This window comes from Primulina tabacum, chromosome 16 (genome assembly GCF_025594145.1).
Source record: "Primulina tabacum isolate GXHZ01 chromosome 16, ASM2559414v2, whole genome shotgun sequence".
Classification (NCBI taxonomy): Eukaryota; Viridiplantae; Streptophyta; class Magnoliopsida; order Lamiales; family Gesneriaceae; genus Primulina; species Primulina tabacum.
The window spans coordinates 37,084,387-37,108,753 of NC_134565.1; the positions used below are offsets into that span (position 1 = coordinate 37,084,387).

General features: G+C 31.9%; 3 protein-coding genes across 6 annotated transcripts; 2 read left to right on the top strand and 1 right to left on the bottom strand.

Annotated features, from left to right (window-relative positions):
* Window positions 1-1,857: 1,857 nt before the first annotated feature.
* LOC142529708 (ABC transporter G family member 12-like) lies at window positions 1,858-7,810 on the top strand. The gene is made up of 9 exons (XM_075635318.1): window positions 1,858-2,185; window positions 3,828-3,907; window positions 4,403-4,864; window positions 4,950-5,072; window positions 5,174-5,305; window positions 5,423-5,713; window positions 6,389-6,661; window positions 6,734-6,841; window positions 6,944-7,810. The coding sequence occupies exons 1-9, from the start codon at window positions 1,924-1,926 to the stop codon at window positions 7,298-7,300; spliced, it is 2,088 nt and encodes a 695-aa protein (XP_075491433.1). The 5' UTR covers window positions 1,858-1,923; the 3' UTR covers window positions 7,301-7,810.
* Window positions 7,811-10,263: 2,453 nt separating this feature from the next.
* Window positions 10,264-15,366, bottom strand: LOC142529710 (protein TRAUCO-like). Of its 4 annotated transcripts, none has more exons than XM_075635320.1 (4): window positions 14,215-15,366; window positions 12,724-12,963; window positions 11,392-11,506; window positions 10,264-10,374 (listed from the first exon to the last, which is right to left on the bottom strand). In XM_075635320.1, the coding sequence occupies exons 1-3, from the start codon at window positions 15,329-15,331 to the stop codon at window positions 11,412-11,414; spliced, it is 1,452 nt and encodes a 483-aa protein (XP_075491435.1). In that variant the 5' UTR covers window positions 15,332-15,366; the 3' UTR covers window positions 10,264-10,374; window positions 11,392-11,411. The 4 variants fall into 4 exon arrangements, with proteins under 4 accessions (XP_075491435.1, XP_075491436.1, XP_075491437.1 ...); XM_075635321.1 differs by lacking the exon at window positions 10,264-10,374 and adding an exon at window positions 10,916-10,934; XM_075635322.1 differs by lacking the exon at window positions 10,264-10,374 and having other exon boundaries at window positions 10,954-11,506; window positions 14,215-15,045; window positions 15,139-15,366.
* A 6,696-nt stretch (window positions 15,367-22,062) lies between these two features.
* LOC142529695 (uncharacterized) lies at window positions 22,063-24,277 on the top strand. The gene is made up of 3 exons (XM_075635303.1): window positions 22,063-22,921; window positions 23,146-23,682; window positions 24,154-24,277. Exons 1-3 carry the CDS (start codon window positions 22,163-22,165, stop codon window positions 24,247-24,249), a joined length of 1,392 nt encoding a protein of 463 aa, XP_075491418.1. The 5' UTR covers window positions 22,063-22,162; the 3' UTR covers window positions 24,250-24,277.
* Window positions 24,278-24,367: the final 90 nt, after the last annotated feature.

Sequence of the window (24,367 nt, forward strand, 5' to 3'; positions counted from 1 at the left end):
TCAAATCGCATGTATTTGATGCACTTAAAGAGGGTCATTCCTGAAACTAGGGATGTAAACGATCCAAACCAAATCAAACAGTATCAGGCTTGAGCTTGGTTCGTTTAAGATTGTTTGAGGAGCTCGATTCGAGCTTCTATATCAGGCTCGAGCTTGGTTTGCATTGAAATTACTGAGCTCGAGAAAAGATCGAGCTCGGCTCGTTAAAAGCTCGTTTATCATGTTAATCTAGCCGGCTCGAGTTTGATTCGTTAAAAGCTCGTTTATCATGTTTAACAAGCCTGGCTTAAGCTCGGCTCGTTTTCGAGCTCGTAAACCATATAATATATATCGGGGTGACATCAATATTGTATATAATTTGACTATGATACAACTCCAAAACTCAAAAACAAATGATTTCAATGTGCAATACTACGACCTATTTCATTAGTTTTGATAATATTTTGATGAGACGAAAGTTATTTCAATGTATGTCGGACACTAATCTATAATTATTGATATACCCGAATCCGTCTTTATCTTTACGGTGTGTTTAGATTGACTAGGTTTTTCAAAGAAAAATATTTCTAAAAAAACCTCTTTTCTTTTTATGAAATTGAGGTGATTTTAAATAAAACGTTTTTCTGAGAAAAATATGTCTAAAAAAACCTTCTTTTTTTAATGAAATTAAGGTGATTTTAAATAAACTATATATATATATATCTCTCACCGACTTGTATCATCCACGCCACGTGCAGCAAAGAAACGCAAAAATGTAAATATCGATGGGGAAATGTCAGTGTGCCCAAGAAAAAAACTCAATTTGAACTCTATGTATAGGCAAATTAGGTACGTATCGGCCGATAGCGTTAATAAATGATGTCTGTAAACTAAAATAAGAAGATTAATTTGTTTACCCAAAGTTAGGCAGTCAGTCGCATTAGCCGTATTAGATTAATACAAAAAAAAATTGACAATATCTTATCCGAGAAATATTAATTTTTGATCACACGAATATCGATACGTGAAATTGTCTTTTAAAATAACAACTCTTATATATATTAAAGTCCAAATGTCGTGTTCTTTACGCTGCATGTGAATTTTAGCATTGTTAAATGATCAGATCGGATGATCGCAACGCATGCATGCTAGAATTTTTTTCATTGATTTTAAATAATACTTTCTCCCGTAAAAATTTAGAGTTATGAGTAGAAGCATGTTTGTTTAATTTCACGTTTGAAAAAATCTCTTATGTGCATGATTGTCAACCTTCGGTATAGAAAGACATAACTATTGACAAGTGACAACTAACGTAACTCCCATGTCAAGTAATTAATTACCAACACAATCATGCATGCTTGCCTAACTCAAATGATGATAGGAAACCAAATTTTTTTTAAAACCAATATATATATATATATATATCCTAGTTAGCACGTGATTGATTAATTGATTTTCCAAACTTGTCGCTTGTGATTATGATCCTGCCATAGGAAGGCAGCTGAATCTCGATATCCCAAGCCACAGAGTCACAGAGACCTGCCGAGCTAACACAAATTGTAACAACACGTTGAAAGATGTAAACACTCCCTCATATTAACATACATAATTCAACTTAAGATATTACTCTTAGTTTGAACGAACAGGCGAAGGCAATTCAAGACATATATAGTTACATACATTTTTAATTCAACTTTATATATATATATATAAATTTCGACCCCTTCATTCATCCAATTTTAAATTTCACCAACCTTTTACGTACGATTGACACGACACGTACGTCTATCACTTTTGACAGCTTCGACATTCATGCAATAAATGCCCACAGTTGCAGTACTTACATTAATACGAGCTGTCAGGGTCCATACTCTTATTCTTGCTGCATGCCTCATTTTTTTATCTTCAAGAAAAGAAAATAAACATCGGAAACATACACAGAATATGGAGATAGAGATAACGACGAGTCAGGAAACTGTTGATGGAAACTCGGATATCGAAAAGGGCTCTACTGTAGAAGAACATCCGATTGGGGCGGCAGCATATTTAGCATGGGAAGATTTAACAGTGATTTTACCAAGTTTTGGGAATGGATCCACGAGAAGATTGTTAGACGGGTTAACGGGTTATGCTCTTCCGGGTAGGATCATGGCTGTTATGGGTCCTTCTGGATCCGGGAAGTCCACGTTTCTTGATTCTTTAACAGGTTTTAATTTTTTCCGAATCAATGAGTTTTTTTTTTTAAATTTCTATTTGTGCATGGTTTTTGTCTCGTCTCGAGTCGTCCCTTCAAAATCTGTTTCATTAGGGTTTTGAACTGTAATATGTACAAGTGAATATAATAGTTATACTTATATATGCTGGCCTGGGAGATCAATATGCATATATGATTTTGAAATTAGAATACATTTGTTGAACCAAAAAGTACCACCTTTTTCGATGGTACTGCACGCACAAATATATATAATAAAAATACCAATTGTGGATTAGCTAGACTCCCATGAATTATTTCATCAAAATTTAAATTTTAGGTTTCGCTTCTATAAATATATTGGATTAATGATTTCCGAACCGCACTAATAATGATCATTTTTTTTTATTGATCTCAATCTTCCGTATTTTTTTTTCTTTTTTTAATAATTCCTACGGAGAATTGGGACAACCACCCCAATATATTACCAATACATTAATGGGAGTTGCCAAATTCTTGAATAATAGTAATATCATGTTTGTTCAATTCATCTACTTATTTACCATTTTTAATTTGTTTGTTTTTTCTTGATTATGAATTAATTAATACTGTACAGTACAAGTTTTTTAATATGTAATTGTTAATTATATATATATATATATATATATACAGTTATAAACTGTTAGCAGCAATTACAGTTGTGGAAATTGATAGTAATTTTCTTCAAGGACCTCTAGACTGGTTTGCAATATTTTAAAGAGTAAAAACTCATTGAAAATAAATGAATCGAAACGAGAGTAGTTGATCATGCCAAATTTTCTTAAAAAATATGTAGACATAGTTTTGTTTTGTTTTTTGTTTTTTTAAAAAACAAAGAAAGAAAAATTAAGCTTTTACCTGATTTTTAGAGATCTCTGTAGAAAATCCACGTAAAAATGCATGAATCAATAGGGATGTAAATGAACCAAACCGTTTGTGAGCTATTCGAAGCTCGATTCGATAAAAGCTCGTTTGAGCTCGTTTAATGAGGCTCGTTAAGATAAACAAACCAAACTCAAGCTTTACAGTATTCGGTTCGTTAGCTCGTAAACATGTTCGTTGATAAGTTCATGAGTAATCTTTTAGATGAAAAAATAATAGTTTTGATATTTGATTTATTGATTTTGCATATTATTTATGAAATATATAGAAAAATCTATTAAATTTATTTATTATAATAAATTTACAAATTTTAATAAGAATAATATTTTTTTTCTTTAAATATATAATTTATTTTTAATTAATTTAATGAAAATTTAAATATATAATTCACATTTATTAAGTTTGTTTAGGCCAAGCCTAAGCTCGTGAGCCATTCATATATTCGTTAAATAAAGCTCGAGCTCGACTCGATTATAAACGAGCCAAGTTTAAACATTCAAGAGCTCGGCTCGGCTACATCCCTATGAATCAATAATATTTGACTTTGAAATCTTTCTGAAAAAAGACAAGGGAAGGGAGGGGGATGGAATCAACCCACTCTGTACGTATGTTTTGCATTGAATGCATGCGTACAGAGGATCTCTAAATTTGCTTAAACAATTGACACTTGAATTTACTCATTCTTCTGTTGGGTGTGTGGTAGTTGTGCAGTTAATGTGCATGTTGAATGTTGCAGGCAGGGTTTCAGGTCAAGCACTTATCACCGGTAATATTTACCTTAATGGAAGGAGGAGGACACTAGATTTTGGTCTCCTCGTAAGTATCCACCATTCTCAAATTTACATATTATTATTATTATTATTATTATTATTATTATTATTTTATTTCTTAGAGATATATGCGTAATTGTTTGCGTCTCCCCCGTTTCCTTATGCACGTGCTCATAATGTTTTCAATTGTTAAAATACCCATTTACTTTGGGAATGTATTCTTAAAAATAATGGTTCTGTTTACGTACGTACAAATGTACAGGTACTTCAATCGTTAGTGCTTGTATTTAATATAAAAGGACAATGCAATATAAATTCTTTCCTCCAGAGGTGATTATATTGTACACTGAAATATAATCGAGCGGACAACCATAAAAAATCGACCAGCTGAGTCCTGTCGACGAAAATAAAGCGGTTATCGATATAACGTTTCGTTAATTTTAGTAAAGAAATAGTTACATGGTTTAAATTATGGAAAATGATGAATGTTGATCCTCTTTTCTTGAAATTCTGATACACTTTATTGTAATGGAAATGTCAGGCTTATGTAACTCAAGAAGACATTTTCTTGGGGACACTTACAGTAAGAGAAACCATAAAATACTCGGCCTCGTTGAGACTACCAACCAGCACAGCAAAACATGACATGGATGAAATCATAGAAAATTCCATACTTGAAATGGGACTTCAAGACTGTGCTGATCGACTCATCGGAAACTGGCATTTGAGGGGCATAAGTGGCGGTGAGAAGAAGAGGCTGAGTATAGCTTTGGAGATTTTAACAAAACCAGGTCTCTTGTTACTCGATGAACCGACCAGTGGTCTAGACAGCGCGTCTGCTTTTTTCGTGATTCAAGCTCTTAAGAATGTTGCATCTGGTGGGAGAACAGTGATTTCCTCCATCCACCAACCTAGCAGTGAGGTTTACACCCTCTTTGATGATCTTTTACTGTTGTCCTGCGGTGAAATGGTTTACTTCGGGGAAACCAAAATGACCTTAGAGGTACAAAAATTGAAATAATCTTAAAAAGAAGACTTGCGTTAACATTTATGAACTGTTAATGCCTGTCATGTGAGTTTTCTTACAGTTCTTTGCTGATGCGGGATTCCCTTGTCCTAGTAGAAGAAATCCATCAGACCATTTTCTTCGTAGTATAAACACAGACTTTGATCGTGTAAACAAAACTTTGATAGGAGCTCAAAGAATAAAAGTAAGTGAATGATACCTTCAAATCCCTATGTTGTCAGATAAAAGCTAATCCCAACACCGCTGAATCAACGATGACCATATTACTTTTCGCCGGGCATGCAGGATCTAAAAGATAATCCCAGCCCGCTCATTAAAATAGCAACTACAGAAATCAGAGCAAGGCTTCTTCATAAATATCGAAGCTCAAAAATCGCAGCAAGAGTGAGAACTGGAGTCCATAAATTCTCATCCTCTGTAAGCATCTTATACGACTTGAGAGTCGATAAACTAATTTAAAGACAAACCAATCGGTTTTATATGATGTTTCTTACCCTTGTTAATAGAATCTTATTGATGAGAAATATATTGCAGCAAGGAATTGATTTCGCAAAAACCAGAGGAAGCCAGGCAACATGGTGGAAGCAACTTTCAACTTTGATAAACAGATCTTTCACCAATATGTCTAGAGATTTTGGGTATTACTGGTTAAGAATCATCGTATATATAACAGTGTCCATTTGTGTTGGCTCTGTCTTTTACAATGTTGGACATGGAACCGAGTATAATGCGCTTCTAGCGAGGGCAGCATGTGGTGGATTTGTGTCGGGTTTCATGACATTCATGACTATTGGAGGATTTCCATCATTCATTGAAGAGATGAAGGTAAAATAATCTCACTTGGTATCAGCGCGTAATAGAAATTTAAAAAGTATAATCAAATATTAGTAACATCCTTGCCAGTGCCTTTTAGTAGAAATGGGATACTGGCAACTTGGGCCACTAACTGAATGTTAATGAACTGGTCAGTTGCATTAGCTACCAGTTGTAAAGTGGTCTCGGATTTCAAATTCATTCAATTATTTGGTGAATTAATATCGGGTGATTTCAAATCCATCCATTTATTAATTTATGTGAATGTAACGGTAATTATGATGGATTTCTCAAATCATACCCCTATATTCAAGTGAAATCCTCCATCCAATAACAACCTAAGGTTTCACTAAGATTGTCTTGTTTTTATTTGAAGAAAACTTTGAGAAATGGATTTCAGACGACATTGTATGAAATCTACTATAATTATTATTGAAAATACTTAACTTGATGTAGATTGGATCTGAAATTCAATTGAATGTAGTACACTCAAGTAAATCAAATAAATTTCAAATCCATTATTTCAAATATATCAATCCAAGCACAACTTAAAGTGAATTTTTGTAAATATGTCTCTCACACATTATTATCAATTATAGTGAGAATCACCCTCGTGCCAGTTAGTGGCTTGTAAAATACTAACTTGCAGCTTAAAGATCCTGATGTTCGGTATCATGGCATAAACAGATATTTTACAAAGAAAGGCTCAAAGGACATTATGGTGTTGGAGTGTTTGTTCTTTCCAACTTCATCTCTTCGTTTCCATTCTTGGTAACAATGTCCTTTAGTTCAGCATCCATCACTTATTTCATGGTGAAGTATCACTCTGGCCTCTCCCACTATATGTACGCCACGGTCGACCTTTTATTTTGTATAGCAGTAGTTGAGAGCTGCATGATGGTAGTGGCTTCAATCGTCCCCAATTTTCTGATGGGGGTCATTGTAGGGGCAGGCTTTATGGTAAGTATTCCGAGTTTCACCTCTCCATACTCTAACTTTGTCTCCAATGCCTATTTTAATTGTAAGTTGTAGGGCATTATGATGGCAACATCTGGTTTTTTCCGGCGCCTTCCCGAGCTTCCAAAGCCATTTTGGAGATTCCCGGTTTCATATATTAATTACATGACATGGGGCTTACAGGTAAAGCTAAAGTTTTTCTGTGTTGCTTTCAACATTTCTCCTTAATGTGATTACTTTAATTTGTTTTTTTTTTTTTTTTTTTTGCCTAACTGATAAATAAAGGGTGCGTATAAAAATGACATGATTGGGATCGAGTTCGAATCCCCCATATTTGGTCAACCAAAACTGAAAGGAGAAGAAGTCCTCTATTCTGTGATGGGAATTTCACAAAAACACTCAAAATGGTGGGACTTAGCAGTGGTAATAGCCATTCTCATAACTTACAGACTACTGTTCTTCTGTATTCTAAAATTCAAGGAGAAGGCTCTGCCAAAATTTCGAGCATTTTATGTGAAAAGAACTCTTCAGCATATCAAGAAGAGGCCTTCATTCAGAAATTCGTCGGCATTTCCTTCAAAGAGACATAGTGGTCACCATTCCTTGTCTTCCCAAGAGGGTCTCAACTCTCCATTATATTAAAAGTATAGTTGGTTTTTAAGGTAGAATATATGTAGGTGTTGGTTTTAAGGTATGCAGGTGTGCTTTATCTTATATTCAAACTTCTGAATTAATAAGACTACCAAAAACCGTAAATGTTGCAGACATAACACGAGATTTAAATTTTATGACAGCAAATAGAAAAAAAAAATACATGTGTGCATATCTTATCTGTCAGTGCATAGCTTGCGTAAAATTGAAGTCAATCTATATAAGGATACTTGAAAAAAATTTCAATTGTGAATGGACATAACTAATCTTCAGATGTTTTCTTCTTTTCATTGTCCAGTAACATATGTGATAATTTTATAATTAATCTATTAATTAATAATTAATACTAATTAACTACATTTTATGGTAATAGTTTTATGTTTTTGACTGTCTACCTTTATCTTTTTTTCGTTATAATATTTAATTATGTCATATTCCATTCTATTTCTTTTAAAAAAAAAATATTTCATTCTACATACATACAAATGTGTGGATTTTTCCAATCGTGAGAGAAATAAAGTTGAGTTATATTCATAATGAAATAACTCATTATAAAGTATATAAATTTTAAAAAAAAAACTTCAAAAAATTATATATATGAAAGATAAATGTCCTCCATATTAATAAAAATCCAAAAAATCAATAAGGATATATATGTAAAATTCGAACAAATTGCTAATGAATTATCACTACAATTACATTGATGGTAGTAATTTATATCATTTCAAGAATAAAATGTAACTCCTAATTAATTTTCTCAAATAATTCATTTTTATATTATCTTTAAATGTTTTATCTTTTAAATTTTCTATCTACATCGTATTTTATTATTTTAATGCAAATTTATAATTATTTTTATCGTATTTTCTAATTAAGTAAATTATAGTATCACAAGAAAAAATATGAAAAGATTAATTATATATGCAATAAGTAGAATAATACGATAAGTATATAATAATATGAAGTTTAATACTAATATATTTTTTGGTTTGTAACTAAGAATTGAAAATAAAAAGTTTAATAATTATTTAGGAGAAATTTTATCAATAATTATGAGTGTTAATATATTAATAATACATAAAATATGAATATCTTAAAAGAATTCAAACAGTTTAGCTATAATAAGAAATTTAAAGATTTTAGTAACACTTTTTAAAAAAAAATTATATATCAAACAAATTTATACATTCAATAAACAAAAATTTGGTGGCATTTGAAATATCTACTAAGAATGTTTAAGGTTTGGATAATAAGAGTCTGAAGGTAAACTCGACCATGGTTTTCAGGAACACTGAAACCAAAATCAGAACTTTTTTTTTTTTTACATATGTTCCAAAATCAGCTCCCATAATATATAATTTAAGACATAACTGTTAAACAATTAATTTCATTGTCTCACATATTGTATAATTATTTTATTTAATATTTTAAAATGGATGATAATAGCAATTTTTTTAAAAAAATTATATGTCAGACAAATTTATAAATTGAATACACAAAATTTTGTAGTATGCGATTTTTTTATTTATAATTTTTAATTTATATATATGTTTTTTAAATTATTTATGAAATTTTAGAAAAAAAATTAAAAAATCTACGGTCAAGTAGGTGACAGCAATATTGTATATAATTTGACTATGATACAACTCCAAAACTCAAAAACAAATGATTTCAATGTGCAATACTACGACCTATTTCATTAGTTTTGATAATATTTTGATGAGACGAAAGTTATTTTCTACTATAAAAAATAATATATGACATAATCCTTATAATAAACATAAATTATAATGATCATTGATTAACATCTGTCAAAATATTAGAGCTTTTACATATGATATTTTAACATTTTTATTTATTTTGAAATCAAACTAACTAATTCAACAAATACAAAAAATAGCATTTGTTATATTTCAAATTTTCATGTGAAAATCATACAAGTAGTTTAAAATTTATATTTAATAATTATTCTATGAGCTTATTAGATTTTGTTTGGTATTTACCATATAATCTTATTTAAATGTGTATTTCATTACATATGTTGATTTATTTATTATTTTAAAATTATATTTAACAAGAAATTAATAATCATCGATGTAATTTATAAAAGATAGATTCCAATATAAAATTAATTATCTATGATATAAAATTCTAAAAACAAAATTTAAAAAATTATGTAGGTGTTTAAATATTGTTTAAATGAAATATTATGAGTTATATTTTACTATCAATATTATTATTTCATTAGTTTTGATGTTGTTTAGATGAGTTAGTAACGATATTTTAAATTGATAATTATTTGTCGTTAATATGCTTGATTTATGTAAATTATTATTTATGTATTGATAAAGTCCACAATTTGATTGATTTTTAGTTTATTATGCCTTATACGTGGTGTTTGGATATAGTTTTTTAAAAAAATTAGTTTAAGTTCATTTGGTTATATATATTATGCTAATTATAATTTATTATATATCATAAAATTAACAATCTAAATTTTAATTTGACAAAAAATTCGAAAGTAAATTATATAAGTTCTTAATTAATTTATCCGTCTAATATAATAAGAAATTAAACTCAAATAAATAACAAAATAATTCAAATTATATTTTTAGAAAATCAAATTTTTTATTTTTATCATATAATTGTTATTTACGTGCATCGCACATGCTTTATGTTAGTGCTTCTAAATGAAGCAATGACATCAGTTTATCTTCACAATGAAACGTGTTATAATTCCTATTGCATGCATCGACTCATACAGTTCATCCACATCGCAGATACTTATTACTTAGTACGTTGGTTTCCACCCAAATTTTAAAAAATCAACATTTTATTTCAATTGCTAAGTTAATTCTTAAAACCTACCTAGACTTTATCCAAATAATCAATTAGTGAACTTTACTCTAAAACATCATAATACTAATAAGATTTGATACCGTAGCGAAAGAGGATAGTTTAGAATCAAACTCCATAATGGGAATCAAACTCCAGAATGGTGTACATTTGATACCATAGCGAAATTGGATAGTTTAGAATCAAACTCCAGAATGGTGTAACTCAACCTACATTAAGTTCAAGATACAATCACTAGAAGCCACTTTATTCCAATTTAGGGATGGCAATTTTCCCCGCGGTTTCGGGGCTCCGCGGGGAAAACCCGAAATGGGACGGGTTTGGGAATATGTTAATGGGTTTGGTTTCGGGTTCGGGGATTTTTAAAAATCCCCGAAATATATTGGGACGGGTTTGGGAATCATATCACCATACCAAATCCTCCCAAACCCGCCCCGATAACATATATATACATATACAGTTGTATATATATTATATAAAAAAAGTATGTACAGTAATATATATATATATATATATATATATATTATATAAAAAAATATAATACTTATATATATATAAATATCATAATATATTCGGGTATTTCAAACGGGTTTGGGGACGGGGACGGAGATTTTATCCCCGCGGGTTCGGGGACGGGGATTCCCCGATTAGGTAGATCCGGGGATGGGTGCGGGGATGGGAGCGGGGATATAATTAGGGGACGGGGATGAGAATGGCAAACCCACCCCCGCCCCGTCCCATTGCCATCCCTATTCCAATTGCATCTGACCTGATGTGAGCTTTCACACTTAGACAAAAATAACAATCTTATATCATCTTATCAATAGGTTTACACACATTAAAGAGAGATAATAGTGCTAAAAACACAGATCAGAACACAAGATCAAATGGATAAAAAAGGTACTGATGCATACAAGAAAATGAAAGAACTGGCACCAACTAGCCAAGAGCGCAACAACACTGCTCCAAGAATTAAAAAAGCATGGAACATAGAGCTAAAAGAGGGGTATTGACAACTGATTTCAACTCTGCAACAGATTTTCATACTTATATGCAAATTGGCCGACACAAAATGCTCAGGAAGGGGGATGGGGTGAGATGGGTCGAGGGAGAATATATTTTGGGGGAGCAAAACTTGTATTTCTAGAAATGGTTTACATAATGTTTACTGTTTTTTAATACACGTCGGCCCTTGCTTTAACAAGAAAATGTCGAAGGTTACCAACCTCAATGACATTGCTGACGCTTAACTCACCATTTCACCAGCTTTCACAAAATCACTGTCGTCCTCTTTTAATACTTTGAATATAGGTAACATTCTGAGAATTTTCCGTGGATTACCTGAATTACAGAGAAAGTTTCTATCATACTCAAATTTCTCGTAAAATGAAATATTAAGAGTAAATGTAAGAATTTATACAGAGCAGACATGGTAATGCTCAATGTTATCCGTCATATGCACATTCAACTAGATTCTGCATTCCTTTCCGAAATGCGACTTATGCCCCATCGCGGTTTCCATACCACTTTCTAACATACAGATATTAATAACAAGGAGTTGAAAATGGAATAGGCGGATGAAAGAAACTAAAGATGAAGAAAAAATCAGAACCAACTTTTGATCATTTATGTTTGAATCACAACATCATAGAAGAATTATTAAAAGATCAAGAAGAAATAATAAGGAAAACTAGGTTGTTAAAAATGGCAAGAACACTTTTCTGAATACCAGGTTAGAACCTTACGACATAAGATCCAAATTGCGAAGAGTGACCATTATGACCTCACATCAATTTCACAAGCAATCTAGGAGTATAACAAATTTGGGCGACTTTCCAGCCCAAGAGGCTTATCTTTATTTTTGGTTCACGTGGACTAAAGTTCTAAGAGTTGTGATGAAACCTGACATATTGGAATGAGTAACACCTGGGAAAGGGATATCATCGGGTCAGTATCAATTACATGGCCCGTGTTCACATTAAATTGCATTAAAGTGCATACACTGAATATTGTCCGGTGATTGCAAGCCATATAGGATGTTGACTTCTCAAGCGGCCGGCAAAGCTATGATTTGATACCAACTCAACAAGATATTGTAAAAAGACTAATGATTTTGGAGGCTCTCCCACAAAGAAAGTCCATAATTTGGGATTGAATTCTTCTTTAGGACTTTTGAACTAAGTGGCTGTTAATTTAACTAGACATCTTTATAAACGCGGGTGTCAACCACCTATTGCTCCATTAAAACAACTGTATACATAGCTCAACTAAGTCATTTGCTCCATTATCTTGAGAGTCCATGGCACCTGTTTTTTTCACTTTCCAAATTCTACAACTAATTCTTTGATCCTTTCTAGACGGAAAAGGTAACATTATTGGCTAAGATAAATCAACTTCACAACAAGGTATCCATTGTTCATGCATTCGCCGTTTCGGAAGTTGACGAAAATGTTACTTAAAAAATTCAAATAAGAAATATCCAACATTCAACGTCCTGGTTGTTGTATGATAAAATAAACGGAACAAATTTCAAAGATATGGCTTCTCGATGGACACACCATGCTGAACCCTGACATCATAACCCGGATAAGGAATTTCGATCATAGGTCTTGGGATGGGACGTTCACCAAAATCTTCCGGGAACCTTTCAAAACCAGGACCAAAACAGAATTTAACAACACAATTTGGGTGATTCGGAAGAGTGTACATTGAAGCAGATGGGTAATAACGACCACCATAAAGATCTCTGAAAGCAATGCCCTGGCATATTCCATTTTTGAAAAAAGATATCTCACTTCCTGCACACCACGAGCAATATTTCATAAAAAATGAAGGAAAGGTATCCAGTACTCCAATTTCATGTCGAAGCTTCTACGTAATCTGATTGACAAACAGAATGAAAACAACAATAACTGTGGTATAAATTTAAGCTACATACGTATGCCGGTTGAAGAAATTAATCCGTGCTCAAAAATCAAGTGAAAGAAACACAAGAGGATAGGTGCAAGAAACTTATTCTGCAATGTCGACGACTTTACTCCAACTAATAATTTGTCTGCACATATTCTTTCTGTGGCTTAGTTGCCCAGATGATATATTGAAAAACATTCCTAGAAATTGAATGCACATACATGAATAATTAAATACCGTGGCAATTTTTTACTCCTTTGGTGACACGCCCTTGAAACTTAAATATGTGATTGCTTGGTATTTAAAAGTCAAGTTGGACTTAATATCTAGCATATCCATCCCTGATAAAATATAGAACCATTGATGTGCCACCTCTCATGAACTCGAGCTTTTGATACGAGTTATTTCAAGATGAAATTGCAGCCGGAAGGTTAAAGATTCAAATCGCATGGTGGGCAAAAACCACACATAGTTATCATGTTAGTCTAGTACACTATGTTGTTTAATGCTCATTCAACTTGAATGTGTGTGCCTTGGATATTAATTTTGAGCATAAATTCCTAATTCTCTGGCCTATACATGCGGCGCCTTGTCAATGTATAGAATTATTAATTTGTGTTGCCTCCCGTAAACTCAAGGTTATGGGACATTGGATTTCAATACCGTACAATGGGCATTTTCATACTTTAAAGGAATACTAATTGTTTTTCAAAACTACAATGAACTTCTAGATGAATTATGTAAACCATGAACTTCAAAGAGGGGTAGACCAACTATCACAGCTGTAATTCCATGTTGTAAATCAAATTTCATTATCAGGATATCACCAAGCATCAAACTTCTTGCTATGCCTGAAAAAGTTTTCTATTCCAATTCACAATTTCATCAAAAACAGAAAATCCACTTGATTTATTGAAATATTCTAGGCATGATAAAATATCATAATAAGTCTTGTGAATTTCAATACAGCAGACTTTTCAGAAAAGCACGACTTTAAGTACGAGAATCAGAATAAAATAAATAATAATACTCTAGAAACACTCACCAATAGGTAATAAAAAAGGATAATGCAAAGCCAGAGATAAATATAGGCAGGCAGTAGAACATAACATAGGTGAAAAGCAATAAAAAGCACAGACCAGGAACAGCTTTCGGGGGATCCTCTTTGGCGCCTGTAGCACTAGCACACAGCTGTACCTTATTTGAATCCAAGCATAAAGGATCAGGGGCATACAAACCACCATCCGGCAAATTAATATAGAACCCAATAACATCACCTTCTTTGTACCCTTCCTCCCCATATTTCTCCCTTATTGCTTTATGTACTTTACTGCCATCAATATCCCTATACCCATAACTATTTCCGTCAAATCCCACAGGTGCCTGCAAATCACCTTTATCAGTGGACCACCCCAATCTCGTGTGCCCAGTCTCACCCAAATGCACCACTTTAATCTCAAAATACCACGTACCCTCAGTCACTCCCCGTGTTGCTCTCACCATTCTGTACCCCTTTGTGGTGGATGCAGTGAGTCTATCCTCACTCAATTGGATCTTCTCTGCCTTGAAAACTTTAGAGAGACATATTTTTAAGTCTGTATTGTCGTCATTATTGTCAGGAGATCTCGAGAATGGAGGGGGCATCAGCATTTTATCTTCCAGTGAACCATAGATGCTAATAGAATTCTTGGGATTATGATTGCCATTGAAAGTGTGCTTGGTCTTTTTCTTTCCTTTCCTAGAAGTGCTCACCCATACATCCTTGCTCTTCTTCTTCTTCAACTTCTTCCCCGATTTCGGTCCTAAAGGGGGCAACATTCGTTCCTCAGGCACTGGAGTAATGGTATCAGCGGGAGAGGAAGATTCTAAAACATCAGGTTCAGGCTTGGGAAAATGAGATAGACTCTTTTGCTTCTCACGGGGAGGCTCCTCTTCTTCCTCCTCACCGTCATCTTCGCCTCCACCGATTTCTGGGAAAAAATTAGGGGACTTTGTCGAGTCGTTTCGATCGAAATCGAGGACACATGGATTCCCAAAATTGGAGGTTTTTTCAGATAAAATACCTTCAGAAACATCGGTTTCGAGCTCTTTCCCGAAGCCATTCACGTAATACAGCTTGGTGACGGAGAACTCAGCCAACTCGGGATTCATTTCCTCGGCGGTAATGGTAGCACATCCCTCCTCATTAGTCGGGAAGGGAGGTGGATTTGTAGAGGCTGCGTCGATGTCTCCGTAAGCAGCTTCGAGTATGCCCATCGGAAAAGACCGACCACTGGGTGCAAGTGAAGAAAACATGAACGTGGCGATTATATAGTGGACTTAGGCCCATTCCTGATGATTGGTAGCCCAAAACCGATATTGGATCCACTCCCTGTGGCCCTCTTCCTAATTGCCACAACAATTCTATACTTTAACCTTGTAAAATTTCACAATTTCGGCTATACACCCATATAACAACTCTATTCTTGCTGTAAATTTAATAAGAAAGTATAGGAGAAAAATACGAGTTCAGAGAATGACTTATTTATAGGATACTATTGTAAAATATAAATTTTTAAATAGAAAGATTGAAATTTCAATATTAATAGAAAATATGTCTACATAATCAATCATCTACATTCACAAACATAACTTAATACTCTTTCCTAGACGATTACCTACATAACAACTACTTCGTTGAATCTTTCATTTGGCTAGATGTTTGCTCAAAAACTTTATGGAGAGTCAAGTGGTGCATCGTTAAAACATTGACAATAATACTCAATGGAAAAAACTTGAGCGAAGGAAAAAAAAATACAACAATAAATACTTCTTTTTGTATATTCTCTTGACAATGGATGCACGTCATTAGATCTTACTAGGAAAAACTAAAAGAGACAAAAACCCACTAAAGGAAAAATAGTACGAAGACTTATTTTTTGGTAACAGCCTCATTAAAACCTTTTTATAAAAAAACCCTGGGTAAAATTCATAAACAAGTCATTAAGAGTATAGTCTGAACTACTCCCCTGTTGCAAGCATCGTCAAAATCTTTAAGTTGTTGCTTGATCTTGCGTGCTACTTTCTCAAAATTTAATATCGGTAATGCTCTTATGAAAATATCGGTCACAATATCTTCATTAACTTAATCCTCATAATGACTTTTGTCATTTTATTAAAAAGATAATATTGGAGGTAGAATATAATTTTATTTGATATTTTAAATCATTCATAGATTTTTATACGTATATCAATATTTAGTCAATACATCCATTACAAGGGAAAAAATTTCTCATGATCGACTTCGAGTCTTTTTGAGAAGTTTTGGTTGAGGTTAACTTATATTGTCATATGTCAATATCCAATATATACCAACTATAGTTTTATATACTCTTGATTTTTCATATTGAAAAAAGATACATTGAGATAAAAATAATTATCAATAACCATTTTACTTTGATCTCATAGTTTTTCATAAAAAAATAATTTGTTGCATATGTTTGTTATTCTTCGGGAATAACATTATTCTGATTTATCAATCCTTTTTATTTTATCATCTAAAATTACATTTTTGGAGTTTTTATACTTTCAAGATACAAAATATTTTGAATTTATTGGTCGACCAAGCGTCTGGCGTATTTAAGTTTTACTTGTTAGTAAAATACGATATGATTTTGCATGACATAAATTTATTTTAGATGTTTTAGACACCCTCTTCTAGGGTTTTATTATTATTTATGTCACGACCAGTCTCCTTAATTTCGACATATGAGTTATTCTATAATTTATTTTAAAGTGGGGTTATTTGTTTTCATATTTAAAAACCAATTAGATTCTTCATATAGAAAACATAAATTTTTCAACTGAAAAATTATAAGAGCTAAATAATATATCTTACATATTAATACATTATATCAAAGAATGTATTTGGAAAATAAATTTTGAACTTCGGGTTCACTTTATATAAAAAAAGACAATACATTATCATTGATATACATTTAACTTCCACGTTTCTCCCCCTCAATGTTGGAAAACATTATTTTACTAAAATAATAATTTATATTGCCTCATAAAAATCTCATTTTTATTGATCATCATACTTCAATATAAATTCCAACATTTTTTCAATATCTCCTAGAGATTCAATGTAGTGCAAATTTTTTTTTTTTTTTTTACAAAATCAATAAAAGCTAATATCAACAGTAATTAGTTGAAATAACTATAATATTTGCTGCATACAACATATCATATACGCATAATTGTTTAATAGTTAATTGGAAGTATATGATAATTAATTAACCAAACCATTTTTACCGATCACATATTTTGGAAATTATTATTCTCAGTAACCAAACCACACTTATAATTACTTTTTCATTCCAGAAAATATGGGTATTCATTCTCAATTGGAACAACTGAAAGTGTGACCAAATTTAACAATTCAATATATAAGATTTTCTTGTTAATTGATTCAAGAATCTTCTTATTGGTCTGTTCAAGAACTTCTAAATCCTTGATCATATCTTTTTGCACTATTAATAATTTGTTATATTAGATATAATTGAGATTCTCAAAACAATCAGTTACGTCAAATTATAAAAGTATTTATATCAATAAATTTTTTATTGATATAAAAACTTATGGTTTGTAATACCAAAATAGTTATTTCTATAGCATTCTTAAACTTTTGTTTACGATATCAATAAATTTCAGGTTTACAATATTTGCAAATTTTAATATCAATAAACTTCTGGTTTATTGTGACATTTATTTTATCTTATTGACATTAATACAATAACATTTTTGAGAAACTGGATTTGTGTACCACCCAATTTTATTTTAATATGCTGGACTAGTTGTCTTGATATTATATTTATCTATAAGACCCCAAAACAACATTCATTCTTAATTAACAATAAATTTGTTATTTCTTCTTTAGGAAAATGTATATTAAATCTTCTGGAGTACTAAATCTCTTATAAAACAATCTATTCAATAACATACTATATTGAATGAATATTGTCACTGGATTAAAAAATACAAATATTATCAAACACATAATTTTTTCATCGACAATCATTGATCTTCTGGATCTTAATACATCTATGTTTAAGTTACAATGAAAATATAATTTGGGTGCTAATCAATTTCCTCCACAAATCATGTATCATCAATGTATATCTGATACAATATTCGATTAAGATATCTAATTGATGTAATCCGGGCGAAACGGACGTGTCGGGTCAGGAACTCTGCCGGGTAAACTATCAAGATATTGAAGAAAATAGGAGTTAGACGCTGGACTTGGATTGTAACTTCTCGAGCTCCTTGAAGGATCTGTGAACAAGAAAATAACCACGTGAATGGGTGCCGGAGGGGAGTCCGGCGTGGCCACTCCGATGCTTAAGTCAGCAGGATACTCAAGCAATAAAACCAATGTAGCCAAGTGATGGCTGTGATGATTGGTGTGTAGTAAATGAGAGTATTAAATGTGAATTAATATCTGAAAGATAGTAAATGCAAGTAAAAAACCTGATATTTATAGTAGAGTACACAATGATGACCTCGTTTTTCGTGTGAGAGCATTAATTATAATAGGGTGGCTGATTATACCCTATTGTTCTGACATGTCAAATCGCACACTTGTCACATCCAGGCCACTTGATTTATTGACCACTTGTAATAATGTCAGAAATAAATCGACTATAAATACTGTTTATCGGCGACATTAAATACTTCACTCATATCGAAGTGGTCAGGGTGAGGTATTCCTCGGGATTCCTTATAAGAACATAAGTGTATAACTTCTTAGGGAGGTTATGTTTCGGGTGCTCTCGTGGCCTGATCTCTGATTGATCGGCCCTTCCGTGGGTTCTTCTAGCCATCCTCTCGTTATTCCGGGTAATTTCATGACTCGGGTGCCGATCCATCCGATTACTTTATTGGTATGGTCAGAACCTTTTATTCTCCTGACCCGGGCACTAACCATGGATATTATCCATGACCCGGGAAGTCCCAGGGTTTATCTATGACCCGGGATATCTCGGGGCATCATCACTAATATTTTTATCGAAGTACATGTACGAATATTTGTGTACAACACTTGAAACATATATGTTTTCACACACACACATATATATATATGTCGATATTTTATAATTTATATCCACTTCAAATGAAATAAACATTCTTCTTCTTTGAAAACTTAATCTACACATGACACAATGCATCAACTGTTTTCATTCACTTCAAGGAATGAATCACAACAATTATGCGACTTTCAATATTAATAGTTTATTACTTACTGATGTTTTTGAAAGAATTAAAATTGAAAAATTAGATATACCTTTCTTTCAGTATCTTCTACTTGAAATATAAGTTGTAACAAATGAATCAGTTAAGATAAGTAGTGATATGTACTAGAAACAACACATTCAGGTTAGACTTCTCTAGCCCACTCACTATTGGACAAAAAAAACGGTGGAAAAAACATGGAATTTGAAACTTTAATGTAACATAAAATAAAAAGGAATTGCACATATTTTATGATTAAATATGATGGTTAAGACCAAATTCCTTCAACAAAGTTCACAAAATCTATCATTTTGTTAGATCTCGATAAATCTTTCAACAAAAAACAAATCAAATTAATTTTATCTAGATTATTAATAAATAGTATATCATGTTTTTTCAAGATAATTAACAACAAATATATGATTCTAATTTGATATCAAATAAATATTATTTAAGAATATTGGTAAATATTAGATCATATTTAAATAACAAATATTCTGAATATCTTCGAGAATATTGATATATTTTAGATCTTCAATCGACATTCTTCTTGAAAATTGACAAATTTTAAATAAATATTATTCAATAATATTTAAGATCGACAATTATCAAATATATCAATAAGTCTTATATTTTGATCAATATTCATCGAGAATATCAATAAAATTTTATATCAATATTCATTGGGAAGCTTGAAAATTTTAAATTCAATATCGTAGATTTTATATTAATAATTTTTAGAAATATTAAGATCAATATTCTTCGGGAGGATTAACAAAACTTGTATATTAGTTCATATTCTTCAAGAATATTTTCATATCTTATCTTGTGGATAAATATTCTTTAGCAATATTGACAAATATTTTATCTTAGATCAAGATTTCGAGGATATTAATGAATTTTATATCTCGCATCAATATTCTTTAGGAAGATGGATAAAATAATGACAAATTTTAAATTTTGAACAATATTCTTAAAAAATATTGACATGTCTTGTATTTTATATCAACAGTATTATATATTGATATATCTAAAATCAATATTTATAATAAATATTAATAAATCTTTGATCTTAAATTAATACTCTTCATGAATATTGATAGACTCATATCTATGAATCTTATGAATTATGCTACGAGCATAAATGAATATATATAAATATAATATTTGTTACAATACATGATCTTCGAGAAAGAACATAAATATATAAATATATATATATTTCTAATTTATACTAAATCAATATTTTTCGAGAATATTTAAGATTGATATTCTTCAAGAGTATTCAAGATTTATATTTTTCAAAAATATTGATATATTTTGTATACTAGATTAATATTTTTCAAGAATATATATAGATATGTCTAGATTGTTGAAATATCTTATGTTTTAGTTTGATATTCTTCAAGAATAAATACAAATCTTATGTCATAGATCGATATTCATCAAGAATGTTAATAGATCTTAGAAAAATTGTGTTGTGTCAAGAACATCAATCGATATAATATTAAAAATATTTAACAACAAGTTGTGCTCTTCAGGATAACAACTTAAAAAATAAAAGTGTTAATGCTGATATCAGAGAGGAGATGAGAGAAATGTGAGTTCAAAGAATGACTTCTCTGAACTGTTTTATTCATAACTGAAAACCCTTATTTATAAGATATAATGATAGAATAAAATATGTAGATTAAAAAATTGAGATATCAATCTTAATAGAGAATATATCTACTTAATCTTCCACAATCACAATGATAGAATAAATTTTTTTGAATATTTTGTACCAAATAACCCAAGTAGCAAATGGAATAACGTATATATAATAAATGTAGTGAAAAATCAATAAAATAAAATTATTTTTAATAATCAAATAACTTTTTAATTAAAATAATAGTGGAATTTGTAGCCGACATAAAAAAGTCTGTAGAATAAAAATGTCTTCGTAAACTATATATAATAATCTTCTCAATCTCGAGCTGACTTTAATTTTTGTGCAAGCCATATTATGTTGACTTTCGGATTCGTAATTAGAATTAGTGTATGGGGTACGCGATTTACAAGTGTGTGACCGACTGACTGACTGGTTGCCACTAAATTAAGCTTTCTGAGTTTGTTCGATATTGAAGTCAAATAAATATAGACTAGGAATATACGTACTTGGTTGAATTTTGAAGCTTTCTAATCACTTAAAGAAGCTTAAATTAAGCATAATCTTCCTTCGTGAGCAATAAAATATTTATTGCACATGAAGGGAACATTTAGAGTGAAGTAACTATTTTTTTTTTCTTTTTTGCGATATTGGTAAATATGACGATGTTTTTGGTTTTTCCTGGGAAATTTTTTATTTAAATTAAATTGCTATCTCAGGAATCTCTAATTGTCTTTTAGCCATCATTATTACGTTCGATAGGACTAAGTTTTTAAACTGTGTTTTTGGAATCTATATATTTATTCATTTTCTGTAAATTGTATTTTTTTATTTAATTTCTTTATACGAATAAAAAAAAATGTTTTAACATATCGATTCCAAAGATAAAAACCAATTATCTTCACGTTAAATATATATGTTCTTCAAAGAGCTTTACTCCACAATTTTCTTTCTCTCTTAATTCTTTTTTTTTTTTATAATTTTTTTTAAAAAACCCTTATACTTCTCTATCCAATATTACAATCCTCCCATCGAAATTCCTCGTACAAATGCATCACCGCATGTTAAAAAAATATATTCAAAAGTCAGAATGAAGTAACTCCATTTAACTCCAGTGGTTTCTTTCAAGTAATCGATAGAATTCAATTGTGTCACTAGTTCAAAAGATGAACCATTTAGTTACTCTACCCAAAACCTTTTTCACTTTTGTTGTGATCTTTTCATTTTGCTTCATTTACCTCTCCATTCATCATCCTAATTATTCTGTTTCTTCTGTCATCTTTTCTCTTCCGACAGTTATATCCTCACGAGAAACGGATTCTCCGACCAATCTTAGCCACCTCGTCTTTGGCCTGGTTGGCTCAGAAAAAGCTTGGCGTCACAGGAAACCTTACATCCAATCCTGGTGGCGTCCAAACATCACACGAGGATTCCTGCTTTTGGATCAAACCCCGGGGATAACCCTCCTGCCTTGGTCTCCATCAGCTCCTCCTTACAAAGTATCCGACGATCTCACAAAACTTCTCAGAAACACTGACATCACGGCCCAACGGATCATACATGGCATCATGGAGGCTTTCCGAGAAGATAATGAGAATCTTAGGTGGTTGGTAATGGGGGACGATGACTCGATATTTTTTGTTGATAATATAGTTGATGTTCTATCAAGATATGATCATAGAAAGTACTATTATTTAGGGGGGCAGTCCGAATTTATTTTGTCGAATCATTGGTATTCTTTTAGCCAGGGATTTGGAGGTGCTGGATTTATTTTGAGTTATCCTTTGGCAAAAGTGTTGGCAGAAGATATGGAGAATTGTTTGTTGAGATATAGGTATACTTTGAAACCTGCTGCTGATCTTACTACAATGTCTTGTATTGCTGATATTGGAGTTAGCCTCACTCCCCTCAAAGGATTGCACCAGGTATATATTAGTGGTACAGCGGTTGAAGTAATTAGTATCACCTACGTTAAATTTTAGAACTCATTCAGTTTAAAAAGTTGATATTAGAGACAAGATCACATATTTTTTTAATTTCCGGCCAATTGAAAGAAATTACTCTAACGGGATGCTTCAAAATTCTATTTTGTTTAGATAATTCAAATTCAATTATAAATTTAAACTGTCGCTATCATTGAAAATTACAGATTGACATGCGTGGTGACATATCTGGTTTCCTATCCTCCCACCCACAATTTCCTTTACTATCCCTTCACCATTTCGACTTTGTTGACCCACTCTTTCCCTCCATGAACCGATATGAATCCACACGCCACCTCATGGCTGCTGCAGCAGCAGACCAGTCCCGAATGCTGCAGCAAACTATCTGCTACCATCGTGAAAACGGGTGGTCGTTATCCATTTCTTGGGGTTATTCTGCTCATATATATGAAAGAATTATGCCTCGGGGATTCTTACAGTTCCCCATCGAAACCTTTAGGCCATGGGGAAGGAGCCCCCGGCCACCACATTACATGTTCAACACACGCCGGCCATCAGATCATCCCTGTGAAGCCCCCCATGTTTTCTTTTTCCAAACCGTGGATAAGAATACAGAGCATGATCCGGTTATAGCCACGTTTACTCGAGCATGGCCTCGGGTTTTGCCTGCTTGTTCTGGGAACAATTCTGCCGAGTTTGTTTCCAAGATTCTGGTACATACACCACCAACAAAGCGTCTTGAGGTATGATTTGTGTTAAATGCAATATCTCTGTTACGGTTTAAAATATTTGAACTGCAGTGTTATAACCAGCTATACTTTTGATAAATTGGCAAGCGTTCGGTATTAACAATTGATATCAGAGCCGATGTCACGAATTCAATTCTCATTGATTGCAATGAGTGCAATTATTGAGTGGGAAATTGTATTGTTCTTGTGGGATAGAGCAACCGAAACGTGGTGCTTTATCTGCCGTACGGTCTGAAAGATACGAATTGCACTGTTATCACTAACTATAATTTTTGGTAAAGTAACAAACGTTTGGTACTACAATTTGCATCACTGTTTAAAATCTTTAGGTTTATTTTTCAAAATTTATTGAAATTCATCTTGGGGTTCATTAGTTTCGAACTTGGTTGAGATTCTTCATTCTTCTACGATTCAAGTGATCATATTTATGGTGGTTGATTTTTTTTTTTTTTTTATTTTTTTCAGATTGATAGAAGCGAATGCTGTGACATCGTTCGAATACATGATAACAAGGCAGAGGTTAAATATAGGGAGTGTATGAAAAATGAGATCATTGCCTAATTTTTATTCTGGAAGTACCCAAATTTTTTGCATTATTATTGTGATCAGATATGGATTTACATCATTTATTCAATATATATCATATAACCTTTTTATAAGTAGTATGGTAGTAAGAATC

What these genes read in the sequence shown, in the direction of transcription:
- LOC142529710 (XM_075635320.1), bottom strand. Translation starts at nt 15,331, where the DNA reads ATGGGCATACTCGAAGCTGCTTACGGAGACATCGACGCAGCCTCTACA. An exon ending in TCCCCCGAAAGCTGTTCCTG is followed by an intron (nt 12,964 to 14,214) that starts GTCTGTGCTTTT and finishes CGTGGTGTGCAG; the next exon opens with GAAGTGAGATATCTTTTTTC. An exon ending in TGATGTCAGGGTTCAGCATG is followed by an intron (nt 11,507 to 12,723) that starts GTGTGTCCATCG and finishes TCTGTAATTCAG; the next exon opens with GTAATCCACGGAAAATTCTC.
- LOC142529708 (XM_075635318.1), top strand. Translation starts at nt 1,924, where the DNA reads ATGGAGATAGAGATAACGACGAGTCAGGAAACTGTTGATGGAAACTCG. An exon ending in GTTTCTTGATTCTTTAACAG is followed by an intron (nt 2,186 to 3,827) that starts GTTTTAATTTTT and finishes TGAATGTTGCAG; the next exon opens with GCAGGGTTTCAGGTCAAGCA. An exon ending in AAACCAAAATGACCTTAGAG is followed by an intron (nt 4,865 to 4,949) that starts GTACAAAAATTG and finishes GTTTTCTTACAG; the next exon opens with TTCTTTGCTGATGCGGGATT.
- LOC142529695 (XM_075635303.1), top strand. Translation starts at nt 22,163, where the DNA reads ATGAACCATTTAGTTACTCTACCCAAAACCTTTTTCACTTTTGTTGTG. An exon ending in CCCTCAAAGGATTGCACCAG is followed by an intron (nt 22,922 to 23,145) that starts GTATATATTAGT and finishes TGAAAATTACAG; the next exon opens with ATTGACATGCGTGGTGACAT. An exon ending in CACCAACAAAGCGTCTTGAG is followed by an intron (nt 23,683 to 24,153) that starts GTATGATTTGTG and finishes TATTTTTTTCAG; the next exon opens with ATTGATAGAAGCGAATGCTG.